This window comes from Lithobates pipiens, unplaced genomic scaffold, assembly GCF_037356315.1.
Source record: "Lithobates pipiens isolate NorthernLeopardFrog02 unplaced genomic scaffold, aLitPip1_a1.2 Scaffold_1, whole genome shotgun sequence".
NCBI classification, from domain to species: Eukaryota; Metazoa; Chordata; class Amphibia; order Anura; family Ranidae; genus Lithobates; species Lithobates pipiens.
Window position 1 is genome coordinate 138409434 of NW_027507685.1, and position 19646 is coordinate 138429079.

The window sequence follows — 19646 nt, forward strand, 5'->3', positions numbered from 1 at the left end:
GGCGCCGGAGGGGGGGAGGGTTCCAATGAGCGGAAGGTCCACTTTAGGGTGGACCACCGCTTTAAACTGCAAAGGCAGCCAGATGGTGACATACATATGTAGTGGCAAAAATGATATCCCCTGTCACGTTCAGTGAACAGTTTCACCTCCAAATGCCCCCTGCCCACAAACCCTCACAACCACCCCCCAGGGTTGTTGGGAAGAGGCTCTTGTCCTCATCGACATGGGGACAAGGTGCTTTGGGGAGAGGGGCACAGAGCCCCCCCCTGCCCCAAAGCACCCACCCCCCCCACATATTGAGGGCATGCGACATGATATGGTCCAGGAGGTTGGTGCTCACTCGCCCCCCCCCCCCCTTTTCTGACCTGCTGGATGCATGCTTGGATAAGGGTCCGGTATAGATTTTTGTGGGGGGGGGACCCCACATCGTTTTTTTTATTTAAAAGTTCTTTTGGCTTGGTGTTTCCCTTCAAAATTCATATTAGTCCGAAGGGTCTGGTATGGTCTGGGGGGGAGGACCCCACGCCTAAATCTTATTTATAAGTTCAATCTTATTTTATTAAGAGACCAAGAATAACAGATATAGGGGGTGATTTATTAAGAAGAAGGCACTGCACCAGTTCATAAATTAATTGGTGCAACGGAAAAGTCATTAATTGAACGTGTGAACCGGTGTACATTGAAGCGCAAATAGCGATAATAAATACCTGCATATGTAAATTGCAGCTGGCGCTAGGGTAACTGCAGTTTTCTCATTGATAATAGTGCACGTTATATATATAGATATATGCATATATACACACACACTGAAGCAGGAAGCAATATACATTGGCCCGGAAGTGAATCTGTACACAGGAAGTAGGTGTATGTTTTGAGGCCAAATCATTTAGACATACACACATGACCCACACAAACACCACCCCATGTAAAAATAATTTAAAAATTATCTTAATTTGCAAATAAGGATCATCTCTTCCTCAGAAAACAGTGAGCGGGGCATGGTGGTGGGAAGATATTCACAGCAGGACAAGCAACTTCCTGGAGGGCATAGCTCCCAACTGTCCCTGATTTTGAGGGACTGTCCCTGATCTGGAGCAATGTCCCTCGGTCCCTCTTTCCTCCTCTTATGCCCCGTACACATGACCGGATTTTTCAACAGCAAAGGTCCGATGGAACAAATCCGTCGGACAATTCGATCATGTGTGGGCTCCATTGGACTTTCGCTGTCCAAAAATCTGATGGACTATAGAAATGGAACATGTTTCAAATTTTTCCGCCGGAACTCTGCTGGACCCAGTTCATACAGAGAAATCTGCTCGTCTGTATGCTAGTCTGACGGACGAAAACCGACGCTAGGGCAGCTGTTGGCTACTGGCTATGACCTTCCTTATTCTAGTCCGGTTGTACGTCATCACGTTTGAATCTGTCGGACTTTGGTGTGACTGTGTGTGGCCAAGTCCATTCATTCAGAAAGTCCGTCGAAACTCCACCTAAAATCCGTCGGGTAGACCGTCAGACCTAGTCTGCCGGAAAGTTCGGTCATGTGTACGCGGCATTAGGCCCCATTCACACCTGGGCGTTTTGTAGCTTGAAGCCTGAAGCTACAAAACGCTGGAGGGTAAAAAATCAATAATTCTCTATGGAGATGGTTCACATCACTCCAAAACACCTGAAGCTCAAACAAGTTCTGGAACTTTTTTTTTTTAGGCAGATTTGGGCGTTTTTCTGTTTTTTACATTGGTGACCTTTTGACCTTTAAAAAATCGCAGCAAAAATCACGGCAAAAATGCCTAAAACCGCTACACTTGGGTGTGAATGGGGCCTTAAGGATTTAAAGATTTATTAGTCACAACATCTTCTGGAAGATTTTGCAAAATAATGCAGCACAGACAATTAAATCAAAGTGAAATTAACAACCTAAGAACGAGACACATTGACAACATCAAAAATATTTTAGGGAAAAATATCCCCCCCCCCAAAAAAAAGATGAAGAAACAAAAGTAAAAAATGTGCTAAAGATAAAAATCCAAGCAGTCATCTCAGCACTAACAGCACTAATAGAATAATAAAAATACAATATTCAGTGCAAATAATGGTAATAAAAGTCCTTTGAAGGATCAATCTGCATGCAATATAGAAAAAAAGTCCACATAAAATCTGTGTAGTATAAACTGTGCTCCGTGACCATTAGTAACCAGAACTAGATTTCTCCTCTGGATACCATCACCAACACCTCCTGCATGAATGATCCCCGTTGGTAATGAACTCACCAGACACGAGTGTTAAACCGGCCTTATGTCTCCACACACTGTAAGATAAACTCCAATCTTCCCAGCGCAATGCAAATGTAATCAGACCCTGGAGCCTGTAACCATCTGAGACTTGAACCTGGCTCCTATCACCGGATTAGATCACTCTTTCATGTGGTATTTCATAAATGCAAGAGAAAAGGGGAGCTGGCATAGCGTAATACTATTTATTAATTTAAAACACACACACACACAATGTTATCTGCTTACACAAGATTCAAGATAAAGCAGCATGTAAAATAAACGTCTGCAGCGCAGCGCAAGTCACTCACACCGCCTCCGAGATGGTATTGGCTGCGATATAACTTGGGATGACCAGCTCAGAGACTGACAAATGAGGGAGCTGTGTAGTCACGCTCTTACGCATTTCGTCATCACGTCTTCTTCGGAGGGCGTGGCTAGACGACACAGCTCTGCACTTATATACACACAAGGGGCAAAGCGTCAACCCTGCGTGTCATCACTGGCTACACCGCAACCAAAGCGCCAAATGAGGCAGCAGAGCTGAAATGACAGATCGGCAAAAGTACAAAATTACACCGTTACATTAGTAAACACGGTGCATTGTGCACACCTCTATAGCTCATAAGCAGCCATATCACAAAATGATACATGCAATCACATAGTCTTATTCAGCACTACATAATAATTGCATATAACATTAACATAGTTTTCAGTGTAGTAAAAGGCGCTTCTCTACATGCAGCCAGAACAAAGTCTTATGCCACGTACACATGACTGGATTTTCTGGCAGACTAGGTCCGTTGGTCTTCCAGATGGAATTTTCGGCTGAGTTGCGACTTACTTTCCATTTATTTTGAACGTGATGACATAAACGGGACTAAACAAGGAAGTTCAATAGCCAGTAGCCAATAGCTTCCCTTGCGTCGTATTTGGTCCGTCGGAACAGCACACAGATGAACAGTTTTCCCAATTTTAGTCTGTTGGAATTGAGGCAGATGGATAGATTTGAAACATCTAATTCTAGGTCCATCGGATTTATTTTTCAAAAAATGATCAGACTAGCCCACACACGATCAGATTGTCCAACGGACTAATCCCTTTGGACCTAGTCCTCTGGAAAGTCCGGTCGCGTGTACGCTGCATTACTGCTATGTCCTACATAGCCAGTAAAACTTACATAGAACATTGACTTTTAAAATAACATTTACAATAAAAAATGGGATTATAATTTAACCCATAATTTGAGAAATATACAAAAGAACCCATTAAGTAAAAAAAAAGTAAAATTTATAAAAATGTAAACAAAAATTACTTAATATCAATGATACCAGGCCCAAAGTGGACCTACGTTCTTATAACCTATAAAAGTAGTACTGAATAGGAAACCATATTGTCTAATTGATAATAAGAGTGTAAATATACAATACATATTCAGTTATATACAGAATCCTATAAGGTTAAGATAAAATGAATCCTCAAAAACGCATAAAGCCACAGGAGCTGTCCAGGGCTGCATAAAGGCTCGGGACTCAACCAGAACCTGAATTAATAAGCAGTGTCAAAAAGTAGCTTCAAAACAAGAATTAATAGTCACTAATAAAGCAAATGAGGTCAAGGTCTTTATTCATTCCATTCAACCTATGCCTGACAGTGAGTGACACAATAAAATATATTATTTCTGTTGTAAATGGCTAAACCCCTTTCTCTGTAAAGGTAAATGGGAACTGCGCATCGAACTGCAGGATTTCGAAAATAAAATGTTTTTTGCCAAGTATGCAGAGTTCAAAGTTATGGATGAGATGGAAAAGTACCAATTGATAATTGGACCCTATAAGGAAGGTGATGCAGGTGAGTGACAGCTTGGTAGAATGCACCACAGTGTGTATTAGATTATTGTGTTTATTTAAGTCGTACTATAAGAAATATTCTCAGTGGGATTAAGGCCGGGTTCACATATACTATATTATCATAAGTACTGGGATACCTCCTTTTACACGCACATTCATTTTAATGACATACCAGTCTGTCTGTAGGGTTCAATATTGAGTTGGCCCAACCTTTGCAGTTATAATAGCTTCAACTCTTCTGGGAAGACCCAGAACTCGCTGATCCGTGTCTTTATGGATCTTGCTTTGTGCACTGGTCCAAATCATTTGGTGGAGGGGGGATTATAGTGTGGGGTTGTTTTTCAGGGGTTGGGCTTGGCTCCTTAGTTCCAGTGAAGGAAACTCTTAATGCATCAGCATACCAAGAAATTTTGGACAATTTCATGCTTTCAACTTTGTAGGAACTTTGTAGGAAATTTTGGACATTTCATGCTTTCAACTTTGTAGGAACAGTTTGGGGATGGCTCCTTCCTGTTCCAACATGACTGTGCACCATTGCACAAAGCAAGGTCCATAAAGACATGGATGAGCAAGCTTGGGGTGGAAGAACTGGGCTGCACAGAGTCCTGATCTCAACCCGATAGAACACCTTTGGGATTAATTAGAGCGAAGGCTGCGAGCCGGGCCTTCTCGTCAAACATCAGTGCCTGACCTCACAAATGCGCTTCTGGAAGAATGGTCAAACATTTCCATAGACACACTCCTAAACCTTCCCAGAAGAGTTGAAGCTGTTATAGCTGCTAAGGGTATGCCAAATAAAAAAATGTAACCCTATGGACTCAGTATGTGATCATTAAAGTTTATGTGTGTGTAAAGGCCAGTGTCCCAATACTTTTGACAATATTGTGTATATGGGAACTGAATGCGGGTTTCGCGACATCCAATTCGCATGACAGATGGACTGTGTGTCTGTTTCCATCCGATTGTCATCCGATCCACTGGACGGATGGCGAACATATTGCCATACCTCTGTTTTCAACTGATTTTTTCGAATTGGATGCCCAGTGGGTAACAGCAGACACATGCCCACTGACATCCACTGCCCTATAGCGAACAATGGGTGGTCCGATCGGATCCGCCTGGAAAACTGACAGGTGGGACTGATCGGTCCGATCATTTGAAGGAGTCCAAGAGTTCACTATTGCACTGTTAATGACCTGACATTCAGCTTCTTGCAGTTATATCTCTCTGTACCACTTTCCAGGTGACTCGATGTCTGATCTGAACGGCATGAAGTTTAGTACAAAGGACCAGGACAATGACACCTATGAAGACCAATGTTCCCAGCTCTACAAAGGAGGATGGTGGTATAGCAAGTGTCACGCTGCAAACCTGAATGGATTGTACCACCTGGGGGTGCACACATCCAACGCTGATGGGGTCAACTGGTATAGTGCCAGAGGACACAAATACTCATTTAAACATGTGGAAATGAAGATCAGAGCTTTTTAAATTGATAAGAAAAAAAATGTAGAGAGAAATAGAGATAATGAAAGGCAGTTTCAGTTTTCTAATCATAAGAAAACGTGTTGAGAAAAATATGGAGCCTGCCAATGCTAACCATCTTCTGAAAATATCATTCCAACCAATAGCTTCAATACTTGCAGAGTATTAGGACTCCAGATTGTCATGCTTGTCGAGGGCTAGTGAGTCGGAAAGTACTGGATCAACAGCGAAAGCCAGGCATTTTTGGAAGCAGTCAGCAAAAAGGCAGCTTCCTTATCTCTCTCAGCTCAACTCTGGCTACAAAGCAAAATATAATGCTTGCTTTTGCCAAAGTGACAATAAACTATATGTAAACCGCCAACTTGTGAAACAGCTTATTCAGTTTAAAATAGAAATGAAAAGCAAAACATTTGTGTGTGTGTGTGTGTGTGTGTTTTTCTATTTTTTAAGTGATCACATTCCCTCTGTTCTCAGCTGCATAAGAGGTGGGGGTCGAAACTGCAGGAAAATTTGTCAGCGGGAGGCAGAAAAGAGAGAGAATGGTACACCAACCTTCCCAGTGAATGGCTGTGCAGGGGGCATATCAGCACAAGTCTGATCACTGGAGGACAGGCAGAAAACTGACCACGCTGTGAAGGATGTGACTTCTATGCCTAGACTCGTCAGTTTTAAATAGGAAAGCAGGGGACTGGCGGGATCACCATGTATTTACTTCACATATAGGAAGCAATACAAAGAGAACAGGATACTTTTTAACACAAGTACATGGTAAAGCAGGCACATAATTATTATTATTATACAGGATTTATATAGCACCAACATTTTACGCAGCGCTTTACAATATAAACAGGAGACAATACAGTTACAATACAATAAAATAAGGGTTAAGAAGGCCCTGCTCAGAAGAGATTACAATCTAATAGGGAGGGGCAGGTGGTACAGAAGGTTATAACTGCGGGAAATGAGCTGATGGAAGTGGTAAAAGATTAGTTGGAGGCGTGATAGGCTTCCCTGAAGAGATGAGATTTCAAGGATCGCCTGAAGGCAGCCAGAGTTGGAGATAGCTGGACAGATGGAGGTAGAGAGTTCCAGAGGATGGGAGAGGCTATGAAGATATCCTGGAGAGGAGCATGGGAGGAGGAGACAAGGGAGCTTAAGAGCAGGTCTTGAGAGGAGCGGAGAGGACGGTTTGGTTGATATTTGGAGACAAGATTGGTGATGTAGTTTTGGGGCAGAGTTTTAAATGGCTTTTTTTGTATTTAATTTGCTGGGAGATCGGAAGCCAGTGTAGAGATTGGCGGAGAGGGGTAGCAGGCACTGAGCGGTTGGTAAGGTAGATGAGTCTGGCAGAAAAATTCATGATAGACTGAAGAGGGCATAGCCTATGGAGAGGTAGGCCTTTGAGAAGCGAGTTGCAATAGTAAGTAATAGTAATAGGCGAGAGATAACAAGGGAGTAAATAGGTAGCTTGGTGGTATAATTTGTTAAAAAGGGGCTAATTTTAGAGATGTTACGGAGGTAAAGTCTACAAGCTTTTGACAATGATTGGATTTGGTGCTTGAAGACCAGGTCAGAGTCTAGGATTACACCTAGCACCCTGACGTGAGGGGAGTAATTGATGGTTGCATTATTGATTTTGATGGAAAAGTCATGGAGGGGGCATGGGTGGGGGGGAATATTATGAGCTCAGATTTAGAGAGATTTTGTTTAAGGAAGTGGTGTGACATCAATGCTGATATGTCAGTTAGTAATGCGAGAGGAGACTAAAGGTGTGAGGTGAGGAGTAGACAGATAGATTTGGGTGTCTTCGGCATAGAGATGGTATTGGAAGCCATGGGCGGTTATCAAGTGACCAATGGAGGAGTTGTAGATAAAAAAGAGAAGAGGTCTAAAATCAGAAAGGGGCAATGGAGAGGAGGAGACAGAGTTGTAGGTAACACTAAAGGAGCGCTGTGATAGGTAGGAGGAGAACCAGGATAGATCAGAATCTTGGAGGCCAAGGGAACTTCGTTTATTGAGAAGCAGTGGGTGGTCAACAGTATCAAAGGCTGCAGAGAGGTCAAGCAGTAGGAGTATGGAGTAGTGGCTATTGCTTTTAGCAGTTAGTAAATCGTTAGTGAGTTTTAGTAAGGTCGTTTCTGCTGAGTGCTGCTAGAGAAAGCCAGACTGTAAGGGGTCAAGACCGTTGTAGACTAAGCATTCTAGAAGTTTAGAGGTGAATGGGAGCAATGAGATGGGTATCAGCAATATGAAATGTTGAGGTCACAAACACTTTAACACTCACCCTAATCCACAGTTCCACAATCTCCCTACCCTCCATAGCCAGTCCACCAAAGCCATTTTTCGTGCCTGTCTCCGACCCGTCTTGTGGCCTTCCCTCTCACCAATGTCATCACACCTACTCTGTAATCAGTGCAGGACTATCAGGATGGGTTGTGGTTGGTGGTAGGAGTGCCCGCCAACATCCCATTGCTTTTGCTGGACAGAAATGTGAGGAAAATAGTCCTTGACTTAATGGGCTTACCGGTTACCTCCGCTTGGCTTGTTCTTCCACGTCTAGGGGTTCCCAGGATTGACACCCAACAACTTGAACACTGACACCAATAAAGTCCTTTTGAAGGGTTTTATTTTGCCATGATAACATCCAATAACACAGTCTCTTATAGGAACAGAGTGCACGGGTTAAGAACTCAGATACCTTGAACTGCAGATATTACAAAGTCTCTAATTCCACCCAGAGAGTAGCCACTCGCAGCTGGGCACTTCAAGGCTGAACAGATCTCATGGCAGTCAGCACATTGATTCAAAACTTGAAACAATCCTATGAACGTACACGAGTTGTAACCAAGAATGATCAGGAACCTTTTTCCTCAGTACCTGAAACGTTCTGTCTCCTTAATAGTACTGGAAAATGCGTGGATTTGTCAATGTCCTTCCCAACTCAGGAACCCGGCACTTCTCAGGATGCCACTTGTCGGCCCTCCTCCGAAGAGTCCTTCCCCAGTCACTTTCATGAGCTGTGGTGCCCCTCCAAGCCGAGAGCACACCCGGACACCTTGAATCCTCCCTCAGTTACTGCGCCTAGGACCAGCCGGTTCCGAGACTCGGGAAAAGATGGATACCTACCTCAGGCCAGATGGGTCTATTGGGGGTAACTAACAGAAACATGTTGCGGGATGTCGAACACCCCGTGACCGGGACCCCTCGCGGGGCTACCCCGGTCCTGGAACCAGAACAGACCACACAGGCCTCGCAAACTCCTCTCCCTCAACACCTGACCCCCAACATCTTAAGTACCCCTTCCCAGACTCCTCAGGGAGGCCCGGCACACCCACTGATTGGTTCTGAGAAGGCTGATACCCAAAACATCCAACCAGGCCTGATTCTGGCTTGTCATGTGTACATCGCTGCACACATGACCAAGCACAACTTCTAACATAGCCCAGCCAAACTGATGTCAAGGTCAACCTATATAAATAACCCTCAGAACCCCTACTGTTCTAAGGCAAAAACTAAATTTACACCTGCATGACACTTGTCCAAAATGCCATCCTCTACACAGTATTACTGGGTGTTAGGTGCTTTTATAGTTCCAAAAATGAGCAATTGTTTATGTATCAATAGGGGTTGGAGTTCTGGTCTTCCTTCTGTGTTTGTGGGCTCCGGCTGTATGAATGGCCGGAGCCTCAAGTACGTCACTCCTGCACATGTGTGCAGGAGCCCTAAGTATGCCGTTCCTTCAGAGTGCATGCACCGGTGACAAAGGGGCGGATCCTGGGGGGGCAACGGAGCAATTGCACCCCCCGAGAAAACATTAAAGACTGAGGCTGAGCACACCCCGGGTAACCTGATCTGCTCTGGTTACCCGGCCAGTGGATGGGCTGGACAACTCGCAGCCATTCCAAGAATGAAACGCTGTTCAGAAACCTCGGGACTGCACTCTCCGCCCCCTGTACCTCCCCCTGCAGTTTTTCAGCCTCTCTCCTGCAGGCTGCTGTTAGAGTGGGCGGGATGGGGGTGTGCCTTTTCTCCAAGATCGTCTGGAAGAGGTGTGCAGCAGCTGCTGAGCAGAGAGATCTATGTGAAAGTTCCTGGAGGTGAGCTCTGCTGCCAGCACTACATTGTGGATTTCTTTACAGGCACCTCTATGCTGAGTTACTGCAGCTTAGCATAGAGGTGCTGTTAAGTGACAAATGAGAGCTTCATCTTTTCATGACAAGTGAAAAATTGAACTCCTTAAAAGATTATTATGACTGCCCCTGGTGTATGCCCTCCTGAATCCCCCCCCCCCCAGTGTATCAGTGTATGCCCTCCTGAATCCCCCCCCAGTGAATCAGTGTATGCCCTCCTGAATCCCCCCCCCCCCCCAGTGTATCAGTGTATGCCCTCCTGAATCCCCCCCAGTGCATCAGTGTATGCCCTCCTGAATCCCCCCCAGTTCATCAGTGTATGCCCTCCTGAATTCCCCCCCCCCCCAGTGTATCAGTGTATGCCCTCCTGAATCCCCCCCAGTGCATCAGTGTATGCCCTCCTGAATCCCCCCCAGTGCATCAGTGTATGCCCTCCTGAATTCCCCCCCCCCAGTGTATCAGTGTATGCCCTCCTGAATCCCCCCCCCCCAGTGTATCAGTGTATGCCCTCCTGAATCCCCCCCAGTGTATCAGTATATGCCCTCCTGAATCCCCCCCCCCAGTGTATCAGTGTATGCCTTCCTGAATCCTCCCCCAGCGTATCAGTGTATGCTCTCCTGAATCCCCCTTCCCAGTGTATCAGTGTATGCCCTCCTCATCCCCCCCCCCCAGTGTACCAGTGTATCAGTGTATGCCCTCCTGAATCCCCCCCCAGTGTATCAGTGTATGCCCTCCTGAATCCCCCCCAGTGTATCAGTATATGCCCTCCTGAATCCCCCCCAGTGTATCAGTGTATGCCCCCCTGAACCCCCCCCCAGTGTATCAGTGTATGCCCTCCTGAATCCCCCTCCCCCCAGTGTATCAGTGTATGCCCTCCTGAATCCCCCCCGTGTATCAGTGTATGCCCCCCTGAGCCCCCCCCCCAGTGTATCAGTGTATGCCCTCCTGAATCCCCCCTCCCAGTGTATCAGTGTATGCCCTCCTGAATCCCCCCGAGTGTTTCAGTGTAAGCCCTCCTGAATCCCCCCCATTGTATCAGTGTATGCCCTCCTCAATCCCCCCCCCCAGTGTATCAGTGTATGCCCTTCTCAATCCCCCCCCCCCCAGTGTATCAGTGTATGCCCTCCTGAATCCCCCCAGTGTATCGGTGTATGCCCTCCTGAATCCCCCCTCCCAGTGTATCAGTGTATGCCCTCCTGATCCCCCCCCAGTGTATCAGTGTATGCTCTCCTGAATCCCCCCCCCCCAGTGTATCAGTGTATGCATGGGCGTCCGCAGAACTTTTTCCAAGGGGGGGCATCGTGGAGGGCACTGGGGGAGAGCACTGGGGGGAAAGAACAGGGGGAGAGCACTGGGGGGGAGAGGAGAACACTGGGGGGGAGAGCATTGGGGGGAGAGCATTGGGGGGAGAAAGAACAGGGGGGAGAGCATTGGGGGGAGAAAGAACAGTGGGGAGAGCACTGGGGGGGACAGAACAGGGAGGAGAGCACTGGGGGGGGGGGGAAGAAGAGGGGGAGAGCACTGGGGGGAGTGGAGGGCACTGGGGGGGAGAACGGGGGGAGAGCACTGGAGGGAGTGGAGAGCACTGGGGGGGGAAAGAACCGGGGGGAGAGCACTGGGGGGAGAACAGGGGGGAGGGCACGGAGGGGAGAGGACTGGGGGGAGTGGAGAGCACTGGGGGGGGGAACAGGGAGGGAGAGCACTGGGGGGGAACAGGGAGGGAGAGCACTCGGGGGGAACAGGGGGGAGAGCACTGGGGGGAGAACAGGGGGGGAGCATTGGGGGGAGTGGAGAGCACTGGGATGGTGGCTAGAGAAGGAGAGAAGGATGGGGAGAGTTGGAGAGCAGGGGGGCAGCAAGAACAGGGGAGGAGAAAACTGTGGGGGGGGGGGGGGGCAGGAGAGTGTGGTGGTGGTGGAGGAGAGCACTGGGGGGAGCAGGAGAGTGTGGTGGTGGTGGAGGAGATCACTGGGGGGGCAGGAGAGTGTGGGGGTGGAGGAGAGCACTGGGGGGGAGGGCAGGGAGCACAAGGTGAACTGGAGGCAGTAAAATAAGTTGGATAGGAGAATTGGCAGGCGGGCCCCCTGCAGCCCCCCCCCCGATCCTCCTATCCAGGCACTGTGGCACACAGGGTGGGCTGTACGGGTGGCATCTCCTCCTCTGGATCACTGCACTGGCTGGCTCTGTGTTCGGCGGCCACTCTGTGACATGGCCCCGCTCCCCAGACTGGCTCATGTGATAGGCGGAACGTTGATTCTCTCTACTATCACACGAGCAGGTCTGGGGGGGCGGGACAGTGTTACAGCGCGGCCGCCAAACACAGAGCCAGCCAGCGCTGTGATCCATAGGAGAGAGAGGAGGATGCAGCCGCCAGCGGACTCCGTAAAAAAAATGCATCATGGTGGCGGCGACGGCAGACCCTGCTGGCTGCTGCAACACCTTGGGGATTCCGGGGGGGCACTTGACCCCCCTTGCCCCTTGCTGCGGACGCCCATGAGTGTATGCCCTCCTGAATCCCCCCCCCTTAGTGTATCAGTGCATGCCCTCCTGAGTCCCCCCCCCAGTGTATCACTGTATGCCCTCCTGAATCCCCCCCCAGTGTATCAGTGTATGCCCTCCTGAATCCCCCCCCCAGTATATAAGTGTATGCCCTCCTGAATCCCCCTCAGTGTAGCAGTGTGTGCCCTCCTGATCCCCCCCAGTGTATCAGTGTATGCCCTCCTGATCCCCACCAGTGTATCAGTGAATGCCCTCCTGAACCCCCCCCCCCGTGTATCAGTGTATGCCCTCCTGAATCCCCCCTCCCAGTGTATCAGTGTATGCCCTCCTGAATCCCCCCCCCCCCCCAGTGTATCAGTGCATGCCCTCCTGAATCCCCCCCCCAGTGTATCAGTGTATGCCCTCCTGAATCCCCCCCCCAGTGTATTAGTGTATGCCCTCCTGAATCCCCCCCCCCCCCCAGTGTATCAGTGTATGCCCTCCTGAATCCCCCTCCCAGTGTATCAGTGTATGCCCTCCTGAATCCCCCCCCCCAGTGTATCAGTGTATGCCCTCCTGAATCCCCCCCCCTAGTGAATCAGTGTATGCCCTCCTGAATTCCCCCCCCCCCCCCAGTTTATCAATGTATGCCCTCCTGAATCCCCCCTCAGTGTATCAGTGTATGCCCTCCTGAATCCCCCCCCCGTGTATCAGTGTATGCCCTCCTGAGTCGTCCCCCCAGTGTATCAGTGTATGCCCTCCTGAATCCCCTCCCCCCTAGTGTATCAGTGTATGCCCTCCTGAATCCCCCTCCTCCCAGTGTATCAGTGTATGCTCTTCTGAATCCCCCCTCCCAGTGTATCAGTGTATGCCCTCCTGAATCCCCCCTCCCCGTGTATCAGTGTATGCCCTCCTGAGTCCCCCCCCAGTGTATCAGTGTATGCCCTCCTGATTTCCCCCCTCCCAGTGTGTGCCCTCCTAATCCCCCTCCCCAGTCTATGCCCCCCTGATTCCCCCCGCAGTGTATGCCCTCCCAATCCCCCCCCCCCTAGTGTATTCCCTCCCGACCCCCCCCCCCCCTCCCCAGCGTGGGCCCTACTGTTCCCTGCACACTGCCCTACATACTACTGATCTCTGTACACCACCCTTCCTACTGCTGACCTCTGTACACTACCTTACATACTACTTACTTCTGTACACTGTATTACACGGTATTATACATTACAATTCAGTTCCGTAAGTAACACCTTATTTTCTGGCAGTGCCCCTCCCGAGACAACTGCATGTTGTGTGAATATCTCCTAAACAATGCAGGTTTAGGAGATATTCAGTGTACCCACAAGTAAGTAGGGATGAGCCAGAACTCTGTGGGCCGTTCGCGCCAAATTCGTGTGGCGCTCACAGCCCACAATGCATTGCGCCATCACAGGATGCCTGTGGCCAATTATAGCTCAGGCTGTTTAGTACACGCCCCACACTATATAAGGCCGCCAGCGCGGCGGCCTTGTGTAGTGTTCCGCCGTCTGCAGGAGTTAGCGGGTGTTGTCTGTGTGCCTTCAGCGCAGTATACACCTGTATCTACCTATATTGCTGTTCTCTAATTGAGCCATCTGCAGGAGTTAGTTGGTGTTGTGTGCCTCCAGGGCAGTATACACCTGTACCTACCTATATTGCTGTTCTCTAATTGAGCCATCTGCAGGAGTTAGTGGGTGTTGTGTGCCTCCAGCACAGCACAATATACACCTGTATCTACCCTTTATTGCTGGTGTTCTCTATTACAACCATCTGCAGGAGTTAGTTGGTGTTGTGTGCCTCCAGCCCAGTATACACCTGTATCTACCCTTGATTGTTGGTGTTCTATCATACAGGCATCTGCAGGAGTTAGTGGGTGTTGTGTGCCTCCAGCACAATATACACTACCCAATTGCTGGTTTTCCCATCTCCCTGCAGGCCATTACAATGTCTGGAAGGCCAACAAGGAGAGGCAGACAGGCACGAGCCAATAAAAGAGGGCAAGCAGGCTCTGTGTCTAGAGACAACAGTGCTGGTCGTGGACGCGGTGCATCGTCATCAGCACGTGGCCATAGGACACGCTTGTCCTTGGTTTCGGCAGCTGGATGTGTTGAGCCACATCATCTTCTCTCACCCAGGCTCAGGGTACTAGCAAAGCAGCTGCCAACGCATCCTCTTCCCTCGTCTCAATGTCATCATCAGTGACTCCTTCCCTAGACCCACCATGTCCTTCTGAGGAGTCCCCCGAACTGTTTGAGCACAGTGTTGGGTACATGCTCCAGGAGGATGCCCAGTGTTATGTAGGCTCTGATGATGATACTCAGCTAGAGGAAGGCAGTAGCGTGAACGCAGAGAGAGGATATTATCAAGAAGGACAGCAATCTGGCAGTCATGTTCCACAAGCTGCAGCATACTGCCAGGTTTGCTCCAGTGATGAAGAGGGAGGGGATGATGAGGTCACTGACTCCACGTGGGTGCCTGGTAGGAGAGAGGAGGAGGAGGAAGCACATTTCCAACAAGGCAGGATGCCCTCCGGGGGCCAGCTTAGGGGCAGCGCACTGACTGAATCACACCGCAGAGCTCCGCCTGTGCAGGGCGCTGCCTCTGCGCGTTATTCTAAAAGTTCTTTGGTGTGGGCCTTTTTTGAGACGAGTGCATCAGATCGCACCGCTGCTATTTGCAACATATGTCTTAAGCGTATCTCGCGTGGCCAAAACATCAGCCGCTTGGGCACCACATGCTTGACCAGACATATGTTGACCTGCCATGCAGCTCGTTGGCAAGCTTACCTCAAAGACCCACACCAAATAACAAAGCGGACCTCTCCTTGCTCCTCATCAGCTGGCATCTCCAACCCCACTAGACCTTCAGTCCTCTCTGAAACCTGCTCTGAGAGGAATGAAGGTGTAGAATTAGGTGTGTCACAGCCAAGTGCTTCCGGGAACTCTGCTAGCAGTACACCCACGTCTGATTATAGCAGGCAAATGTCCCTGCCCCAGCTGCTGGACCGGCGAAAGAAGTTCACTCCCAGCCATCCACATGCCCAGCGGTTGAATGCTAGCTTGGCTAAATTGCTAGCACTTCAACTGCTGCCTTTTCAGTTGGTAGACTCGGCCCCCTTCCGTGAGTTTGTACAATGTGCGGTTCCTCAGTGGCAGGTCTCACGGAAGGCGATTCCGGCTCTCTACCGGCGTGTGGAACGCAATGTCCTTGCCTCGCTGGACAGGGTGGTCAGCGGTAAGGTGCATATTACCACTGACTCATGGTACAGCAGTCATGGACAAGGAAGTTACCTGTCTTTCACGGCCCATTGGGTCACTCTTCTGGCAGCTGGGAAGGATGCAGGACAAGGTGCAGTAGTGTTGGAGGTTGTTCCGCCACCATGCCTCCAAAATGCTACTACTGGTTGTGACACACCTCTCTCCTCCACCCCCTCCTCTTGTTCTTCCTCCATGGCCTCTTCTAGTGCTCTGTCCTCGGAACCAGCAGAGCCCCGTAGGCGTTCAAGGGGCTACGCAAGTACGCAGGCAAAACAATGCCATGCTTGCACTGGTTTGTTTGGGGGACAGGAGCCACACTGGGGCAGATATTTTTTCAGCTCTGCAGGGGCAGGCCGAGAGGTGGTTGATGCCACGCCAGCTTAAGCCAGAATTGGTGGTTTGCGGCAATGGCACCAACCTCCTCTCCGCCCTCCGACAGGGACAAATGACCCATGTGCCCTGTGTGGCTCACGTCCTTAACCTGGTGGTGCAGCGGTTCTTGGGCAGGTACACGGGCTTACAGGATGTCCTGAAGCAGGCCAGGAAAGTCTGTGTGCATTTCCGCCGATCATTTAATGCCTGTGCTCGGCTGGCTGAGCTCCAAAAGGAGTTGAACCTGCCCAAGAACCGCCTTATATGTGACATGCCCACCAGGTGGAACTCAACGTTGGCCATGCTGCAGCGGCTGCACATGCAGCAGAGGGCCATCAATGAGTACCTGTGCAACTACGGCACCAGGACAGGGTCAGGGGAGCTCGGTTTTTTCTCACCACGCCAGTGGGGCATGATCAGGGATGCATGCACTGTCCTGTCACCGTTTGAGGAGGCCACAAGGATGGTGAGCCATGACAGTGCATGCATCAGTGACACTGTACACCTGTTGGAGCATACGCTGCGTGGAATAATGGACAGGGCACTTTAGGCAGAACAGAGGCAGGAAAAGGAGGACTTCCTTGCCTCTCAAGGCCCCCTTTATCCAGACAGTGTTCCTGCTGTCCCACCCATCACACAGGAAGAGGAGCAGGAGGAGGAGGATGATTGTTTGAGCATGGAGGTGGAGCCTGGCACTCAGCAGCAGCAGTCTTGTAGGGATGATTTACAGTCCCAAGAAACCCGTGGACTGGGAGGAGGTAGCTGCGGATCATGTTGTCCTTAGTGACCCAGAGGACTCTGGACCGAATGCCTCAGCTAACCTACGCTGCATGGCCTCCCTGATCCTGCAAAGCCTGCGGAAGGATCCTCATGTTCTTCGGATCAAGGAGAGGGACCAGTACTGGCTGGCCACTCTTCTTGATCCACGGTACAAGGGTAAGGTTAGCGACCTTATCTTACCATCGCAGAGGGAGCAGAGGATGAGACATCTCCGGGAGGCCTTGCAGAAAGGTCTGTGCAACGCGTTCCCAGAGACTGGGAGGTTACAAACTCCTGGTCCTGGACAACGTGTTGCTGAGGCTTCGGTCAGAAGGAGCGGTGGAGAAGGTGGCCGTCTGACCGATGCATTCATCGTTTTAGTCTGCAACCATCGCCAGTGTCTGATTTACATGGTGCAGGAATACCTAGGGGCAAGGTCAAACTTAGACACCTTTCCCATCGAAAATCCTCTGGCTTACTGAGTCTTGAGGATGGATCACTGGCCAGAGCTTGCACAGTATGCAATTGAGCTACTGGCCTGTCCTGCAGCCAGCGTTCTTTTGGAATGCACCTTCAGTGCTGCTGGTGGCTTTGTAACCGATCACAGGGTGTGCCTGTCCACCGACTCGGTTGATCGACTGATCTTCATAAAGATAAATCAGTCTTGGATCACCACCAGCTACCAAGCACCTGAAGCTGATGTAACCAAATATTTTTTTTTTAAATATCACATCCCTTCAAGACTGCCTATGCTGATGCTGAGTGACTGTCCTGTTATGTTGACTGTCTATCCTCTTCCTCCTCCGCTGATATCTTGGAAGAACAGTTTTGGTTCTGGGTGATGCCACCAGCCCAATTTTTCAGCCCCTGTTTAACCACTTGACCACTGGGCACTTAAACACCCTTAATAACCAGACCAATTTTCAGCTTTCGGTGCTCTCGCATTTTGAATGACAATTACTCAGTCATGCAACACTGGACCTATATGAATTTTTTGTCCTTTTTTTCACACAAATAGAGCTTTCTTTTAGTGGTATTTAATCATCGCTCGGTTTTTTATTTTTTGTGCTATAAAAGAAAAAATACAGAAAATTCTGTAAAAAAATGAATTTTTCTTTGTTTCTGTTATAAAATTTAGCAGATTAGTAATTTTTTCTTCATAAATTTTGGCCAAAATTTATACTACTACATATCTTTGGTAAAAATAAGTACAAATTGGTGGATATTATTTGGTCTTTGTGAAAGTTACAGAGTCCACAAGTTATGGTGCCAATATCTGAAAATTGATCACACCTGAAGTACTGACGGCCTATTTCAATTCTTGAGACGCTAACATGCCAGAAAAGTACAAAAAAAACCCAAATGACCCCTTTTTGGAAAGAAGACATTCCAAGGTATTTAGTAAGAGTCATGATGAGTTTTTTGAAGTTGTAATTTTTTCCCACAATTCTTTGCAAAATCAAGATTTTTTTTACTTTTTTTTTTTTTTCACAAAATTGTCATATTATCAGGTTATTTCTCACACACAGCATATGCATACCACAAATTACACCCCAAAACACATTCTGCTATTACTCCCGAGTATGGCGATACCACATGTGTGAGACTTTTACACAGTGTGGCCACATACAGAGGCCTAACATGCAGGGAGCGCCATCAGGCGTTCTGGAGCACCCAGGACAATTCTGACATTTCTCTCCTACATGTAAAAATCATCATTTATTTGCTAGAAAATTACATAGAATCCCAAAACATTATATATGTTTTTTTAGCAAACACCCTGGAGAATACAATGGTGGTCTTTGCAACTTTTTATCTCGCACAGTATTTGCGCAGTAATTTTTCGAATGCTTTTTTTTGGAAAAAAAACAGTTTTGTGCTTAAAAACAAAACAAAAACACAGTAAAGTTAGCCCAATTTTTGCATAATGTGAAAGATGAAGTTATGCTGAGTAAATAGATACCTAATATGTCACTCTTCAAAATTGCACACGCTCGTGGAATGGCGCCAAACGTCGCTACTTAAAAATCCCCATAGGCGAAGATTTTTTTTTTTTACTGGTTATATGTTTTGAGTTACAGAGGAGGTCTAGGGCTAGAATTATTGCTCTCGCTCTAACGTTCACAGCGATACCTCACATGTGTGGTTTGAACACCGATATGTGGGCGGGACTTACGTATGCGTTCGCTTCTGCATGCGAGCACATGGGGACAGGGGCGCTTTAAAAAAAACATTTTTTTTTTATTGTTCATTTTACTTTATTTATTTTAGTTTGACATTTTTTTCCCCAAAAATAATTTTTTTCATCACTTTTATTCCTATTACAAGGAATGTAAGCATCCCTTGTAATAGGAATATGGCATGACAGGTCCTCTTTACAGTGAGATGTGGGGTCAATAAGACCCCACATCTCACCTCTAAGCTGGGAAGCCTGAAAAAAAAAAAAAAAGATTCTGGCTTTGATCGTATTAGCGATTCGGTAGAAGCACCGGAGGGCGGCGGGAGGGGGGGGGAATGTCTATGGCTGGGTATTGCAGGGTATCACCGACTATGGCTGGGTATCTCAGAGTATGGCTGGGTATCTCAGAGTATTGCGTTGCAGAGCATTGCAGGGTATTGGCGGGTGTTGCAGAGCATTGCAGAGTGTTGCAGGGTATTGCAGAGTGTTGCAGAGTGTTGCAGGGTATTGGCGGGTGTTGCAGAGCATTGCAGAGTGTTGCAGGGTATTGCAGAGTGTTGCAGAGCATTGCAGAGTGTTGCAGAGTGTTGCAGGGTATTGCAGAGTGTTGCAGGGTATTGCAGAGTGTTGCGGAGTGTTGCGGAGTGTTGCAGGGTATTGCAGAGTGTTGCAGGGTATTGCAGGGTATTGCAGAGTGTTGCAGGGTGTTGCAGAGTGTTGCAGGGTATTGCAGAGTGTTGCAGGGTATTTCAGGGTATTGCAGAGTGTTGCAGGGTGTTGCAGGGTGTTGCAGGGTGTTGCGGAGTGTTGCGGAGTGTTGCAGGGTATTGCAGAGTGTTGCAGGGTATTGC

General features: G+C 48.5%; 1 protein-coding gene across 1 annotated transcript in view; it reads left to right on the forward strand.

The window, feature by feature from the left end:
• LOC143975307 (ficolin-2-like) overlaps nt 1–6014 on the forward strand; it is a 66665-nt gene extending 60651 nt beyond the window's left edge. Inside the window, exons 7-8 of the mRNA XM_077477582.1 lie at nt 3987–4121; nt 5364–6014. Of these exons, the coding sequence (XP_077333708.1) occupies nt 3987–4121; nt 5364–5611 (383 nt within the window). The 3' untranslated portion in view covers nt 5612–6014. The remainder of the gene's footprint in view (nt 1–3986; nt 4122–5363) is intronic.
• Nucleotides 6015–19646: the final 13632 nt, after the last annotated feature.